The sequence below is a fragment of the Danio rerio genome, chromosome 15 (assembly GCF_049306965.1).
Source record: "Danio rerio strain Tuebingen ecotype United States chromosome 15, GRCz12tu, whole genome shotgun sequence".
Taxonomy (NCBI): Eukaryota; Metazoa; Chordata; class Actinopteri; order Cypriniformes; family Danionidae; genus Danio; species Danio rerio.
In genome coordinates, this window is record NC_133190.1 from 29,016,036 (window position 1) to 29,031,226 (window position 15,191).

At 34.8% G+C, this 15,191-nt stretch overlaps 2 protein-coding genes and 1 long non-coding RNA gene across 6 annotated transcripts in view; 1 reads left to right on the top strand and 2 right to left on the bottom strand.

Moving 5' to 3' along the window:
• The window catches only part of rpa1 (replication protein A1), a 40,655-nt gene extending 40,139 nt beyond the window's left edge, over positions 1-516 (bottom strand). The window contains exon 1 of one of the 2 annotated variants that reach the window (XR_012390381.1): positions 359-509. Coding sequence is in view for 1 of the 2 variants with exons in the window: in NM_199811.2 (NP_956105.2) it covers positions 359-391 (33 nt within the window). In the remaining variant the exon portion in view is untranslated. Of the gene's footprint in view, positions 1-358 lie in introns of both variants that reach the window. The other variant, NM_199811.2, reaches the window with a different exon arrangement.
• A 39-nt stretch (positions 517-555) lies between these two features.
• LOC141377848 (uncharacterized) lies at positions 556-2,956 on the top strand. 3 transcript variants are annotated; one of them, XR_012390871.1, is made up of 2 exons: positions 556-1,038; positions 1,591-2,956. It is a non-coding gene; the product is annotated as an uncharacterized lncRNA (long non-coding RNA). The 3 variants fall into 3 exon arrangements; XR_012390872.1 differs by having other exon boundaries at positions 1,655-2,956; XR_012390873.1 differs by having other exon boundaries at positions 1,664-2,956.
• serpinf2b (serpin peptidase inhibitor, clade F (alpha-2 antiplasmin, pigment epithelium derived factor), member 2b) lies at positions 2,505-13,794 on the bottom strand. Its single transcript, NM_001080010.1, is given in 9 exon segments — positions 2,505-3,078; positions 4,792-4,996; positions 5,081-5,223; positions 5,381-5,569; positions 10,344-10,487; positions 10,591-10,891; positions 10,977-11,054; positions 11,139-11,210; positions 13,782-13,794. Coding segments are annotated over 8 exon segments (1,443 nt in total). The 5' UTR covers positions 11,196-11,210; positions 13,782-13,794; the 3' UTR covers positions 2,505-2,752.
• Positions 13,795-15,191: the final 1,397 nt, after the last annotated feature.

Sequence of the window (15,191 nt, forward strand, 5' to 3'; positions counted from 1 at the left end):
AAATCAAAACATGGGAGATTTTAGATATCTTATTTATTTCATACACATTTAAAACTCCATTTTGCATAAAGTTAATGATATACAATAAACCCGACTGAGTGTTTATGAACGTCTATGTATCGTTTACGTTTTTATAAAAAAACGTCTCAACGTTGTGTTGACACGTTAAGACTTAATCATCGCAAAATGCTGTTAACGTTAATAAGAAAAACTAACGTTACACAAAACTGTGATAATAAATTGATAAAATTCCCCTGTCATAGTCTGAAACTGCAGGGGAAAAACTTGTGGCTGGCTAACTCACTTAGCATGTTTACGTCTGCGATGGTTAAAAATAACTCTGCTGTTGTGAACTCACCTCAATTGCCCCTTCCGACAGTCTAACAGTCATCTTTTCACAAAAATATAGCGGAGGGAAGATTAAATTTTGCAACGACAAAAGACTCCAACAGACCCGTGAACTGATCGATCTCCTGTTTCCTCCAATGGTGTCCTCGCGCCAACTCTCCAAACGCGCGAAAGTGCTGCTGCACACGATGACGCGTTTCCGGCTTCAAACTACATCCGCTGAATGTCAAAATACATACGACACAGGAGGATCCAAATTCCTTTTTCACAAGGTTATGCGAAATAACCGAGGAATAATGTAACCTGCACGTCCATCTCATAACTAATAAATTATATTATGGATTATAGAATTTCATTTGAATCTACAGAAAGTAAAATTTATTCTACCTTATTGAGAAAATTCTACCTTATTGGGAAAATTGAGTCAACAAACCTGCTTTCAGTTCTATTTTTCTGGAAAAGTGTATTATTTGAATTAGAGTTTCATTCCATTGGGGCAAAGAAAACTAAATCATAAACTTTAAATAGCTCCTGTTTATCTAACCAACCTGTCTCGCTACAATTCAACCCGTTTTTATAAACCTCAAAGATGCCAAGGCAGACATCTTCAGCTAACAGCCATCATAAGAGCTGTATGGAGTGAAGACCTAATTAAAAATGCTTGACTCTGCAGTTATCATTTTATAACAGGTAAGTTCACGATATGCTGAATCATACACATTGCAAAAACAGTTAAATATGGTTAATTAAACTGCGGACACTGAATGCTTAGGATGAAATATAAAAATCTTAGTTCACATACCCTGCCATACAGGTGCAGTTCACTGTCAGAATGATCACCCAGGCCTTGTACAGTTCTATCTTTGGCTAGACAGAACCTCTGTTTTTAGCACTACATAGTTTTGAATCTTGTAATCATAAAACATTTTTTCTTGCACATGACAACACATGATAATGTCCAAGGCTCAGACACACTCTCTCAATTCAAAACTAGATTAAGATCTTTTTAGTAAAGCATACACACAATGCACCACATATCGGCACGATGTATGAGTGTGCTCCATGCAGGTGAGTGGACTTGACAAACCACTTGTAGGACACACTCCTTCGGTCCTAATGCACCCAACATTTTGTTAGAAACACTTCTATGCTTTGCATGTTTGTTTATATAACTATTTTCATTAATTGCGCATCTTTTTGCACTGATATTTAATATCTCTTGTTTAAATACACAATGAACAGCAGCTACGCTGTTTTCCTTGTTCGTTATTTCCACCTGGGGATACTCATCCCAAGTTCTCTTGAGATTATGCAGCACCATTGATGTGATCAAAGTCCTCTGAAGAGATAATGCCAGCCATAGAGCACTTTTAGAGTTCTACATAACCCTGGAACAGGGCATATCCTAAGGAGATGCTGTGGCAATCTTGGAGGAGTGGAGAGCATGAGACTGATTCCTGAAAGATCCCTGTGGAAAAACGAGTCTCTCTTGTCTGTCTCGGGGGCCAGCCTGAACATCCACCGGTGCCTTACTCACACCTGCAGCTTCTCCACGATGAACGTCCAGCGTTCTCCAGCCCCTGGCGCCTAGACCGCAGCTCTGCTCAAGAAATTTTCCAGAGGAGAAATGGTCGCGCCCAACTGAGCCTGGTTTCTCTAAAGTTTTTTTTTTTCTTCACTTTGTCAATTTGTGAAATTTTGTTCCTTGCCACTGACTTGCGTGGTTTGGGTCTTGTGGAGTTTTGCATCGATGGATTTGCTAAAATTAAAACCGCACTTAACTGAACTAAACTGAACTTCAACTCTGAAAACTGGACTGAAACAGTTTTAATTTACTACATGTGCTATGTTAAGCTGCTTTGACACAATACACATTGTAAAAGCAATATAGAAATAAACATGAATTGAATTGATTTGAAAACTGATTATGTGTAAATTAAAAGTTGACCTATTTAAAGTAATAATTTGAAGCACAAATGATTGCTCAAAATTGCTACAACTTGTTAAAGTAGGCTATACATAGGCTAATAATTTTTATATTACTCATAAAATATAAAATCAAAATTATAATATTTTCCACAACATATGATCAAGTAAATGCTTCATTTTCAGACGTATTAACCTTTTAAATGAACACACATATAAGCCACTTGGAATATCTGGTCAAATTTCTTTTATTAAAAAAAAAGAAAGAAAGAAAGAAAGAAAGAAAGAAAAAAGAAATCATGACCATTTTTAAACAAGATTAGTGCATTTAGAAAATTAATTCATACAGGGGGTAGTAATTTCAAATGATCTTAAAAAATTTACTTTAAGTAGATATACTAAATCTGCCTCCCAGTGGGGACAGACTACATAGTCAGCAATCGCTTATAGACTCATTTTGTAAGAGCATGAAAATAATCTATTTTGGATGAACCTCAAAAGGCTTGTCATCAGTTTTGTCTGCATTGCCAGGGTTTGTGATCATAGTGGATGCTCCAGGGTTTGGATTGGAAATTACTCCGAGGAACAATGGTGTTTGACTCAAATCATCCATCAGGGCAAAGAAAAATGGCTGGTTGACAGTAAATGAAGGATTGGAACGTGAGATGACCACACTTGTTGCGGCCACTGCCTCTGCCCCCTCTTCATTTATCTCAACGCTGGACATATGCTGCACACTGGACACAAACAAGGGGACCTCTGTGATGCGATCAAGCTTTGGGTGACTAAACAGCTTTCCTAAACCTGGAGTGCAGTAGAAAAATATATTTGTGAGTAAAAAATAATTGAAAAAATATATATATAAAATGTGTAAGACTACAATGTTGCAAGAAATTAATTATTTTGTAATACTTTTTACTAATGTTGGATAATGGACTAGGTTTAGATTAAATTACACATCACAGTGTGGCTGCACAGTAAAAGAAAAAAAAGAAAATGACCCATGATTTTAGTTTAGCTCAATATATACCATTGAAGTCAGAATTATGAGCCTCCCAGTTTATTTTTCCCCAATTTCTGTTTAATGGAGAGAATTTTTTAACACATTTCCAAATACTATAAATAAATATAAATAAATACTATAATAGTTTTATTAACTCATGTCTAATAACTCATTTATTTTATCTTTGTCATGATGACAGTAAATAATATTTTACTAGATATTTTTCAAGACACTTCTATACAGCTTAAAGTGATATGTTAAGGCTTAATTAGATTAATTGGGGTAACTAGGCAGGATAGGGTAATTAGGCAAGTTAATGTATAACAATGGTTTGTTCTGTAGACTATCGAAAAAATGTATAGCTTAAAGGGGGTAATAATTTTGACCTTAAAATGGTATTTAAAAAATTAAAAACTGCTTTTATTCTAGCCGAAATGAAACAAATAAGACTTTCTCTGAAAGAAAAAAATATTATGAGACATACTGTGAAAATGTCCTTGCTTTGTTAAACATCATTTGGCAAAGAATTAAAAAAGAAAAAAAAATTCAAAAGGGGCTAATAATTCTGACTTCAACTGTATATACTCATGCAAATATTTTCATTATAATTATAAAGCTTTCTTCATGGTGAAATCCCTAGTTTACATCATATCTGTTGTTTATGATTAGTTACTTTGGAAGAAAAATTTTGGTTTGTTCAGTATTTTCTGGGTAACTACTATAAATACCTATGCCTGAAAAAAAACATAACAGAAAAAGAAATCTGATTCAACATGAGGACATCTATATGTCATGACAACTCTGCATATTTAATGCATTTTCACATTTTAATCACAACAGCCAGTAGATATTTTTAAAGTCTGCATCAATCGGAAGCTGCAACCATTATTTTGTATTGTGTTACAAAGTATACAGTTCCTAAAGAAATGAAATATCAGATGAGAAAACAGTGGACATGGTTTGTTTTATCTACTGTGAACTGATTGGATTTAGTAAGTAAGTAGGCATTTCATTCAGAAAGATCAGGAAAAGGGTTTAAGGAGAGTTATTACAACCTAACAGACACCTCCTCCTAGTCATTTCTGTTTGTTGTGAAAACTAACCGTTGGAAGGGCGTGGTTAAATATGTTAACCACGCCCAATACCTCAGACAGACCTAATCTGAGAATTTAACTGAAAACAAACAGGAAGTGCATTTTCAGATTTAAATTTTAGATTACAAGTACAGATGTATTTTTCACCACAAAACCAATAATGTGAGCTAACAAAATCATACGGTTAGTTTGATTTCATTTGCACTTTAAATGTTCAAGTAATTTATTTGCATTCTATCTTGAGCTTGCGGCGAGTTCATGTATAAAAATATGTTAGTCTTGCCTCAAGCTTCAGTTAAGTTCCTACACTGCTGTGAATATAAAGTAATCTTCTTTTTTTATTATTGTGGTCTAACTAAAAGTACAGTATAAACTTATTTAAATAATTAGTTGTAATGTGTTAGATGAATGACATCTTACCCATGCTTGTCATGGCCTCTTGGAGGTCCTGGTTGAAATCGAGTTTAAATTTAGGTAGTTTGACCTGCATGTTTCTTTCTCGTGGCAATCGACTGTAAAGATCTGATATATTGAGCTTTGCTGCGATGGCTGACACGTTCACATGTCCAGATGTTGGCATTACCACCAAGAGACTCCTATCGCCTTTAAAAGGGAATCGAGCAACCTGTAAAGGTCGAAAAATGAAGGATAGTGAAGAACAGAGAGTTATTCAGTCCTAGTAATTTAGTAGCATCCTAAAGGCATTAACCTGGGCATCAAGCTCATGATGGGTGAACACGCTGAGAGGATACTTTGGCCCAAGCATCATGTCCACATTAACAATCTGGTTTTCATCTATGTAGAAATTCTCAGTGGAGGTGAAATGAGGGTCAAAGCGTGTGAGCCACTCTCCTACGAGAAAAAACAAACACTTGGATTCTATACTTTATTGATTTGCACTTGTGAAATAACAAGGGAACAATAATGCAAGACCTCTAATGTGACTCACTGAAGTGCAAGAGGAAATTGCTAAATACGTGCTGGTTCTGTAACAGGTGTTTGTTCTGACCTTTGTAGTGCATAGCATTGATGAGCATCATAACAGCGCTGGGAGGCAGGCTGGACAAAAACTCTGAGATGTGCCCATTTGTGACTTTCTTGACCCATTCATTGACGTCATTAACATCAGTCAAAGTGGCCGGCTCTGAGTCATACAGTTTCTGAGAATCTTCCATAAAGTCAGACTTCGCTTTAAATCCTGAGGGAGAAAAAATAAACATTTATATATTTGAGTAAAACCCAAAATAAATCAAGAAAAAAAAATTGATGATGGATGTAGAGATGGAGATTTATCATAAACGACAAAAAAGCACATTTCAAATCCAATTTAATACAAATATTTAACGAGCCCCTATTATAGGTTTTTGCAAATGAGCTTCTATGCAGTGTGTAACACAGCTCTAAGTGAATAAAAACATCCAGGTGAGGTTTAAATCTGAAAGTGCAGCGTGTACTATTGAGGTTCTTTAATAAAATAATGGACTCAGAGTTGAATAATCGTGTTGGGTTTGGATCTTTTGCCAAAATGTATCAACGTCGATATGATACATCACCAAATATGAAATACCGGATCCAGTAAAACATGAAACCGCATTTCCTTTTAGACACTAGCAGAGTATGGGGATCACGGGACTGATCATAACATAAAAATGATGATAACTGACAGATGCTGATTCGGCTGTGGGAAATTAAGGGTTAAAGATCATTTTCACAACAATACAATAGTATAGCCAACCTAGTGCTGTGTTTGTTCCTGTTGTTTTTCTAATGATTCACGGGCGTTTGTTACTAAAGGAAGGAGCAGCAAAGACTATATATGTATGGGATTTTGTCAGACTTTGACAGGGACTTTGTCTGTATCTGTTACAGTTCATATGGATCAGTTTCTTCTTCCTCTGGATCACAACATGCAAGTCTAATTAAAATTGGTGCCTTGTTTTGTATACTTTGCAAAAAATGTATTTAGTTGTGTGTTGTAACTTGTAATTGCTCCACGCTGCTTGTAATCACTTATCTGTTAAAGATCAGTACTGTATCTCTCAGGTACAGTTTCTTTCTTTACCCTTTAAATGTGTTTCTTTTTTTTTCTTTTTTTTTTGTTAGAATATGCAAAAAGGTACATAAATTGGGATCATACAAATACAAAAAACATCAACGAAAAACCATAACAAAACAACAATAAAAAAAACAAACAAAAAAAAACAACAACAATATAGTCAGGTACTGTTAGGTGTGTGTGTGTGTGTGTGTGTGTGTGTGTGTGTGTGTGTGCGTGTGTGTGTGTGTGTGTGTGTGTGTGTGTGTGTCCATGTAAAGGTAACTTGGTGGAAGGTCAGATTACATACATTAGGAACAATGTTAGCCAATAAATGAATCTAGTCTCGCAGATATAAGTAAAACAGATACAGAAGAAACCAGTCAGAGTTAGGGAGTAACAACTATGTTTAGTAATGTATAATAGAAATAATGACAGTAAAAAGAAAGAAAGGACAACAGTAATAATAAATGACAATGATAATAAATCACAAGTACTACCCTAACTACTACTACTGCAGAAAGTTACTTATATTACTATATAATTATTAACTACTATTGCTGCTACTACAATCACAACCACAACTATTACTACTATAATGTCTACTACTGCTGATACTACCACAACAATGACTACCACTACTGATACTACAGCGTCTGCTACAACTAATACAACGTCTACTACTACTACTACTACTACTACCGCAATCACTGCTACTACAACATCTACATCAACGACATCTACTACTGGTACTACTACACCAACAACGATTACTACTGCTACAACGACACTTTTACTACTTCTGCTACCACTATACCAACGACATCAAATACTACAGGAACTAATACTTCAATAATCACAATTACGATCGATACTACTACAATGACTACTACTACTACTACACCAACAACGACTACTACTACTACTGCTACAACAACACCTTTACTACTTCTGCTACCACTATACCAACGACATCAACTACTACAGGAACTACTACTTCAAAATACAATTACAATCGATACTACTACGATGACTACTGCTACAACTACTACTACTACTACAACAACAACAACAATTACTGCAACCTTAATAATGATAATCGTATTAATACTTATATTAATGATAATGAAAAGATAACAGGAGGACAGGTCAGAACAGTGATAATATTAATGATAACAAAAGTAAAAGTAATACCATTAATGATAAAAGTGGCAGGGGGAGGGGGAGGGGAGGTTGGGAAATCAGGGAGAGGACAAGTAATAATAATAATAATAATAATAATAGTAGTAGTAAGTAGAAGAGGAAAGAGAGGGAAAGGAAAAAAAAAAACAGAAAAAGAACGCAAAGAATAGAAGAAAAGGAAAGAAACAAAAAGAGTAGAAAAAATAAAATTCAGCGAATAAAACAATGAGAATAATAATGATAATAATAAAAAAATAAAATAAATAATAAAAATAATAATAGTAATAATAATTAAAAAAAACATTACTATTAAATGACAATTACGAATTATACAAACCCACAGGAAATAGTAATATTAATAAGATGTATGATGGATTATTAATACTGTAACTATAATATACTCATGCTGGTAATAATAATAATAATAATAAAAACAAAAAACAACACCAGTTTTAACAATAACTTGAGAAGGTGGAAGTTGTATGGGGAGCATTGTGGTATAAAGTGTTTGTCAGTTGCTTTGTGATGCATTAAAAAAAATGTGACGTGTAGCATGGATCAGTCCAGTGCAATGCCCAGGCTGCCATGCCCACGTCACACTTTTCCCTCTGAATGTAGTCTGAATGTTTTTTTTTTTTTTTTTTCTCTTATTGTTTTTATCTGTTGTTGGACTGGTCAGGGGAAGAACTGGTATAAAAAATATGTAATGATAATAATAATAATAATAATAATAATAATAATATGCTTAATAATAATAAATAATAATAATAAAAAGGAAAAATAATATGATAAATAATACTAAAAAATTGAATATATAACATTGAGAGAGACAGAAAAGGAGAACGAATAGAATGAAAGGGAAAGCAAAGAAGCATATAAAGACCGAATTATAATGTGGAAAGGTATTAATACAATTTACACTAAATAGTTTTTTTTTTTTCTCTCCAATTGATTTATTTATTTTAAATTAGATTTAAATATATATATATATATATATATATATATATATATATATATATATATATATATATATATATATATATATACTTTTTTTTTTTTTTTTTTTTTCTAATACCTCTACCTGACCCCCTCTCCCCCCTCCCCTCTTGTTTATATACTGATGAAGGTGTTGTTAGGGAATGGCTTCAGGCAAAGAGGATCTTCAATGGAGATGTATTCTGTTAATAAGTTTTTCCAGTGTAAGATGTGAATTTTATTTCTTGATTTCCAGTTCATGAGGATAGTTTTTTTGGCGTTTTTTAATAGTTTTTAAATAGTTTTTCAAATGTGTTTCTGAACTCATCATCCTCTGCTGTTTGCCTTTACTATGGCCACCATCAGCTGATCTTCACATGCGTGGTGCGGTCAATTTTTAAAATAGTTCAACTTTTGCCACTATGTGGATTAATACTGAATTTGTGTCGTCGTGTAGTTGTTTTAAGCTGGCCTCTGTTGCACTAACACCCCAAACTTTATTCCCATCTGGGTCATGTCACCAGTGTAACTCTTTCAGTTCTACCTCGCCCGTAATGAGCCTGAATTCTAACCAGCATTTCAGGCATGGGGGGCAACATCAATAACTATTACAAGTATCTGCTTATTTTGGTGGAAGTGAAACTATTTGAGCTCCTACTTCACAATGATGATCTAACTATGATGCAATTGCAATCAGAAAAAAAATGGACCGGTCTGAAAGCTAACTCCTCATCTGCATCTCATGTGAAAACCAGAAGAGTTACTTTGATCTACTTTGAGAACCAGATCTACTTTACTCAGCAAGATTCAATCCAGCATTTCCTACATAGCCGCCATGCATGCTAAGGAGAACGTTTTGTACCATAGCCATCAGTGTCATTCCCAATCACTCATTCTCTAGTGAGTTCTTCGAGATCATAGACATCTCAGGTCTTCTGGAAGTTCAGGGAGTCTCCTGCATATGCATAGAGACTCCCGGATGCCCCCTCTCCCGTTTCTTAAATACATCACACACCCCTGTCACCCCACCCCAGCTCTTCAAATACGTCCTCAGCAAACTCTGGGAAACTCCTGCAAATCATCAACGCACCCTTCTCGAATATGACGTTTCCCAACTTGGAACTTCTGAGATCAAGGGAATAAGACTTACCTGCAATGCTCCTACTAATTAGCCTCTATTAGACTGAACCCTGTACCTGTCATTTTCATCCAGGTCAAGGCACCAGAGTAAAGGCCCTCATCCCACTCAGAGCTGGACTTGGATGGCAAGAGAGCTAGGCACTCTAGGAAAGATAAGAAGGCCATAGCTGCTAGCTATGTTGCTGGGCTATTTTGGGGGTATTTTTGACTGGTCACACAACTTATGTCTCATCTGGATTTTAACACTAATCCAAATGCTGTGGTTGTGCTAACACCATTCCAAGGAGGATTCAAACTAGCATTTCTAGCATGAGGGCCAAGCCCACTAAAGGACAGGAAGGCCATTGCCTCTAGCACCATTAGCTAGTGCATCACCTGAGGCCAGAGGAGTGAGGTTTACTTGTACAGCTCTGGCTAGCTGGCCATTTTTAGCCCCCCTACCCCCAACCCCTGTGGCTCTGCTCACACATTTCCAAGCATGATCTGAACTAGCGCTTCCGGCATATGAGGAAGGTGCTCTCAGATGGATGATAAAGACTTGCACAGAGGCACAAGTGGACCGCTTGATGCAAGGAGAATGAGGTTTTCTCGCAAAGCTCTACACTACACCTGCATGACAATATATATGTGTGACTCTCACCCGTTTTCAGATAGATGCGGCTGGCGATTGGCATGCTCCTTTTGCGGAAGTTGCGCAGTAGGCTGCTGAGGGCAGTGTGATAGCAGGGCAGAGCATCGGCATGCAGGTGATGTAGAAGCAGCTCTTCTGTATCATTCGTTGCTCCTGAGATTCAGATAAACAAAAAGATTAAATTAACATCTTGCGGTCTGAATTGGATCTGTTATTCTTAGGGTTCCTAATTTTTCATTGTGGATTCCAGACATACCCAGTGCTAGCTGTGAGAGTGCTACCGACAAGCTAAGAGGAGAAAAGATGACATTAGGTTGATCTGGACTAGGCTTCAAGTTTTCCAGGAACAAAAGGCCAAGCTTCATAATGCCGTTGCCTATGGTCCGTTTTATCTGTTTGCCTGTCATGTCCCCATCACAAAGGGTATCAAGCTCTTCCTCCGACGATCCCTCTTTCTGCCCACTAGAGGGACCTGGTGTTGGAGGATCTGCTTCCAGGCCATCTGGATTAACTGTGAGTTCTTCTGTTACAGTGGGGTCAAGAGTGGCCTTCAAATCCTGAGTGGGACAAGACGATAGTAGTGTCAAAAGTCTAAACATGTATACTTTCAGAGATGTAGCACTGGGGATTGTGGTGTCTTACTGATATGGGTTTACTTGGAGTCAGTGGAATGAGAGGAATTACAGGATCCACTCCATCCTCTGGATCAGTCACATCGTCCTGCAGTTAAAAGTAGTCATTCATGGCTTTTCAATTGAATAAAATAATGTTGAAAATTAAGCAAGGATTAAGTCAATTCTTTACCGTCCAGCCTTGCTTGGAGTAACAAAGGAGGAGGAATGCCAGAAAACACAAGTTCATGTTCTAGAAGTTAGTCTAAAAATCAAAGAGCAGAGCCATTTACACAGGATTTGAAATTATTTGGCCTTGTTCATTGATGACTGGTTGTTTGTACGAAGGCCATACTTACTGAAATACTTATCTGTATCACAGAAAAAACAAATATTATATCTTTTAGTACACATTTTGGGTTCACTTCAGTAGAAATACAAGAAACACCCTGACACACAGTTTTTATTGTGTACTAGATTATATTTTAAACATAACTCCTGTTGATCTCCCTGACTTGCTTATTGCTCAGAAATCCAGAATCCCTATTAGCCAGCGCTATTTTTATACCAATTTGCTATAGGATGTATTAATAATTTGAGTTTGAATTTTTATAGTAGTTAGTAGATTTGTAGTTGATTTCAGATTTGTTATTTTAGTGTTGTTTTATCAACATATTTTAGTACTTTTAAATGTTTAAATGCAGAGAAACAAAGGATTACTGCTGCTTGTTCAAACCACCTTTTTAACATGAGCTGAAACAACAACATTCTTGCTATTTCTTTGACTAATTAATTTGTTTTATGTTCAGTCCACCAAAATTTGTAAACCATTAAGTTAACAAGCGTTTTTGTGTAGGGACAACACGAAGGAATTGTGTTGGTCCAACTACCTACAGTACTTAGGGGAATTGTAGTTCCCAGCATGCTTTGTGTGGAATTGGATTAAGAGAAAAGTTCACAATAAAAATAATCTTAGGTGTTTAAAGTTAACAGAAAGACTTAAACTTAAGGGTTTAAACTTTTTTTAGTTTGAAGATTTAGAAGAGCTTTGAGATTACCACCTTGCAGAATCACGCACGCTTTGGATGTTGGCAGCATAATTAGTAAAAAATGTAGTTTGTTGCTTTGCTCAGTGAGCAATAACTGTCCTAATATGAGTTCTGAGATCAAATATGCTTACAAATGGCTCTTTTAGTTCATTTAGGATAACTTCAAATAAAGCAAAGAAACTTAAAATGTACGACACAGACACACATGATATTATCAGGCCTTTGAGTTGAAGTTAAATAAAAATACATATTAATTTCAACTTTTATTTGATAAAATCATGTTGGACCAACTCAATTGCATTTAATTGTATAAATATTATTTTTAGATGGTGCTAATCAAATTTATTGGATGGAAATCCTGCCCTCAATTAAATTAATCCAATGAGTTATGTTATAGTTTTGAATGTGTTATGAAGTTTTTTTAATAATCCTTAATGTTTTTTTTTTGTTTGAAAATGTAAAAATAAATGAAAATACAAAATATTTAATTGTCAATTAAAAACATACAAATAACACACAAACACACACACACACACACACATATATATATATATATATATATATATATATATATATATATATATATATATATATATATATATATATATATATGCAGTTGAAGTTAGAATTATTCACCCCCCCCCCCACCCCCTCCTTAACTGTTTTTTTTTTTTTTCTTTTTTAAATACTTCCTAAATGATGTTTAACAGATTTAGGAAATTTTCACAGTATGTCTAATAATATTTTTTCTTTTCTTCTGGAGAAAGTCTTGTTTGTTTTATTTTGACTAGAATAAAAGCAGTTTTTAATTTTTTTAAAACTATTTTAGGGACAAAATTATTAGCCCCTTTACGCTTTTTTTTCTCGATACTCTACAGAACAAACCATCGTTATACAATAACTTGCCTAATTACCCTAACCTGACTAGTTAACCTAATTAACCTAGTGAAGCCTTTAAATGTCACTTTAAGCTGTATAGAAGTGTCTTGAAAAATATTTAGTAAAATATTATTTACTGTCATCATGGCAAAGATAAAATAAATCAGTTATTAGAGATGAGTTATTAAAACTATTATGCTTAGAAATGTGTTGAAAAAGTCTGCTCTCCGTTGAACAGAAATTGGGGGAAAAAATTAAACCGGGGGGCGAATAATTCAGGGGGGCTAATAACTCTGACTTCAACTGTATGATTCTCAGTACCAAAAAAAGTCAATTTTATTTGTGTTTTAATTATAATAACCTCGCTACTGACATTGCAATCTGGCAATAAACCACAAATATAGATGTGATCTAATTAACAATCACAACTCCAGGCAAGTTCTTTTAAAATTTACAGCCCGAACTAAATATTTAGTCAAATAATCAATAAATGTTTAACATGGCTAAAGGTCTGTCAGCAGTTGCATAATTCCAGGGTTAAGAATTTTACATTTCTTTAACACTACAGATTAGAATAAGAGTATAACACATGAAACAAAGGATATGAATGTTGTATATAAAAATATATAATATATATATATATATATAAAATATCAGTGTGGATTTGGAAATATTATTTAAATTAACCACTAAACACATTTTTATAAATAAAAATATGCATGTTTATATACATATGGGAGTTATTTGTGATTACACTTCAAAAACACAAAGAAGATCAGTTGTACATATTAAACAAAACAGCAGGCAACAGATTCGGCTATTGTATTCAGCAGTTTCTTCCAAATACACAGCAAACAATTATTTACTGAGAATTAACAGAACAGAACCTAAGAAAACGAGGTGCTTACCGTGCAAATCTCCAGGAGTGGGATCCAGCCCTGATTTGGGAAAGAAACACACAAAACAGGCAACGGGAAAATTCTTGTCTGTAGGGGTTGGCAGTCTCGCAGCACGCAGTTACATTTCAACTTTCATTGATCTTTAGCTCATAGTCAGTACCTACCTCTTCATAGATGTAAATATTGAGAGACCTTGAGGTCGAACATCAAACTCAAGTGTGTAGATAGCTGGATCTGTGAATAGCTTGAACAAAGTAAGTTATAAATTGGAATTGTCTAGTTTGCTTAGCTAAATAAACTCACTGCTGACAGTGCATGTGAGGCTATGAATATGAGTAAACTTGCGGCATTAGAAAAATTAATGAGGAGGAGATGACAAGACAGCACTGCCAATGTTGATATTGATATAGAGTGTTATTGGATAAGGGCTTTTATATTGCTTTCTCATACTGTATGCCAGACAAACAAAGAAGTGCCAGACTCCACCATTACCTTGGCAAGCATCTGCCAAGATCTCTAAATTGAAAGCAGTTGAAAGGCAAAGTGTTGCAAACACTCAAACAGACTTTGTCCTATCAAAGTAACCTCTCGGATGGGGGTTCTGCTTCCAAACACAAGCAAACTGAGCAACAGACCATCCTACTCATTCATCACAGAGTCAACCAATCTGAGTTTTTAGACAACACAAACACAGGACACATTTAGGTTTAATTTATTTTACTTGAAATCATTGAAAAGGTGAGTATATAGAAAAGGGTCCCAGTTTAAAAGTAAAAAAAAAATACTTGCAATGAAATACAAAAGGGCAATGGCTAATGTGTTGGTCAGTCTCAAACGGACATGATCAATAGCATGAATTATCAAAATCATGAAGCTGCATTTTAAGTGTGTTTAAGGACTTGGATATGAAACGATACACAACTGTCCAATTTCTCTATCCGTAAAGGATTTGTGGAAAGCTTTTAGGAACATAAAATGTGCTTTCCAAAATGAAAACTTACAGTTACGGTAAGAACTCATTTGTAGTTAATGCAGTAAGTAACATAAACTAACAATCTTTTTTTATATACTGCATATATTACCATTTGTTAATGTTTCAGTTCATGTTAGTTCAGTGCATAAACTATTGTTTACTTGACTTAAATATGTATTAGTAAATACAGAAGCATTGTTCAATGTACGTTCGGTAAATAAAACCCTATTGTTACCTAAATTTGTAACTGAAAACTCATCAGCCAAATCTTCATACCTTATAAATTGAGGGAATTAGCGAACCATAAATGTATATTTTAGCATTCTGAATAATTTTCACTACATACACTGCAAAAAAATGCTTTTCTTGCTTAGATTTTTTGTCTAGTTTTGAGTCCAAATATCTAAAAATTCTTAAATCAAGAAGCATTTTCTAGACAAGCAAAA